This window comes from Ciona intestinalis, chromosome 1 (assembly GCF_000224145.3).
Source record: "Ciona intestinalis chromosome 1, KH, whole genome shotgun sequence".
Taxonomy (NCBI): Eukaryota; Metazoa; Chordata; class Ascidiacea; order Phlebobranchia; family Cionidae; genus Ciona; species Ciona intestinalis.
In genome coordinates, this window is record NC_020166.2 from 3,658,968 (window position 1) to 3,661,094 (window position 2,127).

The 2,127-nt window shown below is 35.2% G+C and overlaps 1 protein-coding gene across 1 annotated transcript in view; it reads right to left on the reverse strand.

The window, feature by feature from the left end:
- LOC100185719 (arginine-glutamic acid dipeptide repeats protein) overlaps positions 1 to 1,259 on the reverse strand; it is a gene marked incomplete in the record, with an annotated part of 20,619 nt that extends 19,360 nt beyond the window's left edge. Inside the window, 2 exon segments of the mRNA XM_026836211.1 lie at positions 463 to 580; positions 1,055 to 1,259. Coding sequence (XP_026692012.1) covers positions 463 to 580; positions 1,055 to 1,156 — 220 coding nt within the window.
- Between the last annotated feature and the right edge of the window lie 868 nt (positions 1,260 to 2,127).

The following is a 2,127-nucleotide window of genomic DNA, read 5'->3' on the forward strand; positions in this document are numbered from 1 at the left end:
ATTTTACTTAATTATTCTAAGGGATTATGGTTTCAAGATTTGATTAAAAGACATTAAAATATCAACAATAAAATAATCAACAAAATGGGCAGGCTAGTTTCCCTTTGCCTCACCTTACGCAAAATTAGCATAAATAAAATGCTGTCTGTTAACATTATTTTTTTTACTACTTTATGGGTGAGGTCTTTGTCAAGGACCTAGAATTTATGCTAGATTTGGCCCATTACCCAAACACCAATAAAGCCCATTCAAGTCTTTTATGCGACTGGTGCTGTGACACTGACACCACATCGCAGTCAGACATCTTTAAATTACTGTTGACATTAACTGTTGCTGAGGTAACAATCGACAACATTAGCCCAAATGATTTTCACTGCAGGAATTCTATGGCTATGAAATAGTTTCTGTTTATACACGGAGTCTGATAAAATATAGAAAGAAATTGATTGTTCATCTGCATACCCATAACTTTGTAGGAAACATCATCGCTTGTTGTGTACTCCACTACTTCATTGTTTGGACCTCGAACTATGTGTCCTCCTTCTTCTTTCTTCTTTGAATCCAAAACTTCATTTGTTTCCTGTAATTAAAATAACTTCACATTATCTTGGTATCGAAAATTCATCAGGCAACAAGTCACTTCTGTACAACTATCAACAAATGGTGCTAGTGAAAAATCATCTCCCACTAACCCCTAAACTCAAACTACACCCCTAACATACGGTATTTGCCTATTGCCTAATGTGTAAAACCAAATTCGTAAATGGAACTTTTAGAGCCACTTTTTTAGAATGATAGTCTGTTACTATTAAGAATAAATGAATGAAAGTTACTTTATCTTCGCAAATTTTAATAACTACCTTATGTTTGAACGAATGAATAAATGAAACTTACTTTACCTTCACATGGCCGAAAAAGGACAGTTGTTAAACACGGTTGTTCTGTTTCATACACCCTGTGCCCGCTTACAAGTTACCAAGCCTGTTACTTTGTAGGTGATTATTTTTTTGGGGTGCCATATATACTGCCTTGTAATAACAAGTTCACGAAATACCTTTTCTTTTGCCTCTTTATCTTGGTTTGAAGAACTTCTGGTATTTCTTCTTGTTCCTTGCATCCAAATAGAATCAGTTTTTGAAGCAGCTGTGGTATCCATGGTACATTTGCAGGAATTCAATATACACCCAAACTTTTAAGTAATCATTACCGATATGTCCCAATTTTCAATATTAACAGTCATCTACATTATGTGTTTAAATTAAAGTTTGTCTGTCAAATTGTAAAGTATTTTCCTTCTTACAAATATGATAAAATCTAGTGCTAGTAAAGAATCCTGCCCCACCTTATTTGTTAACCACTAACCCCTTAACTACTAACCCATATAACCACTAAACTAACCCCTCTAACCGTAACCACCAACCTCTAACACTTTCCACCAGCTTATTCTGCTATGTACCGAAGGATTCTTCATTCGTGCTAAAATCTTAATATATATACTTTTTTCTTATATAATCATAAATCATGTATCCACGAAAGTTAATTTGGATATTGATAGTAACATTTATATACATATATTTGAAATTTATAAATTTTGCAAACAAGAACAGTAATCAGCCAATACTATCTTTGTGCAAAGCATTGCAGCGCAGTAACTAGGAGTTTTTATCTTGCTCTATCAGAACGTCAATCACATAAACGATGAACACGGTACCCGCAGCAAATATTGAAAGTAAGTTATGTAAGGAGAAAGGCAATGCAACCACAATCGGCATATAGATGTGGTCCGTTAGCGCCCGTCAGCGGCAAATAAAATTTCTTTACAGCGGAGGAGCTGAGCCGCGCGTTGTCTGAAAATGCCCTGAACAACTCAAAATTACTACTTTTAAAACCGTTTATTTATTTTTCCCATTTAATTGATCCATCCAGACGTTGCAGCAAAATAAAGCTTTGTAGCAGAGTGATGCAATACCCAGCTGCGTCACCAAGTGGTAGAACCGACTTTCCATCAGCGAAAACCATGCCTCAGTACAACATTGAACGAAGCAGCCAAAAATCTGATAAATTCAAGTCGTTTCAATCAATTCTCAATTGTCCATTTAAAACATTTTGTTGATTTCGTGTTACCCA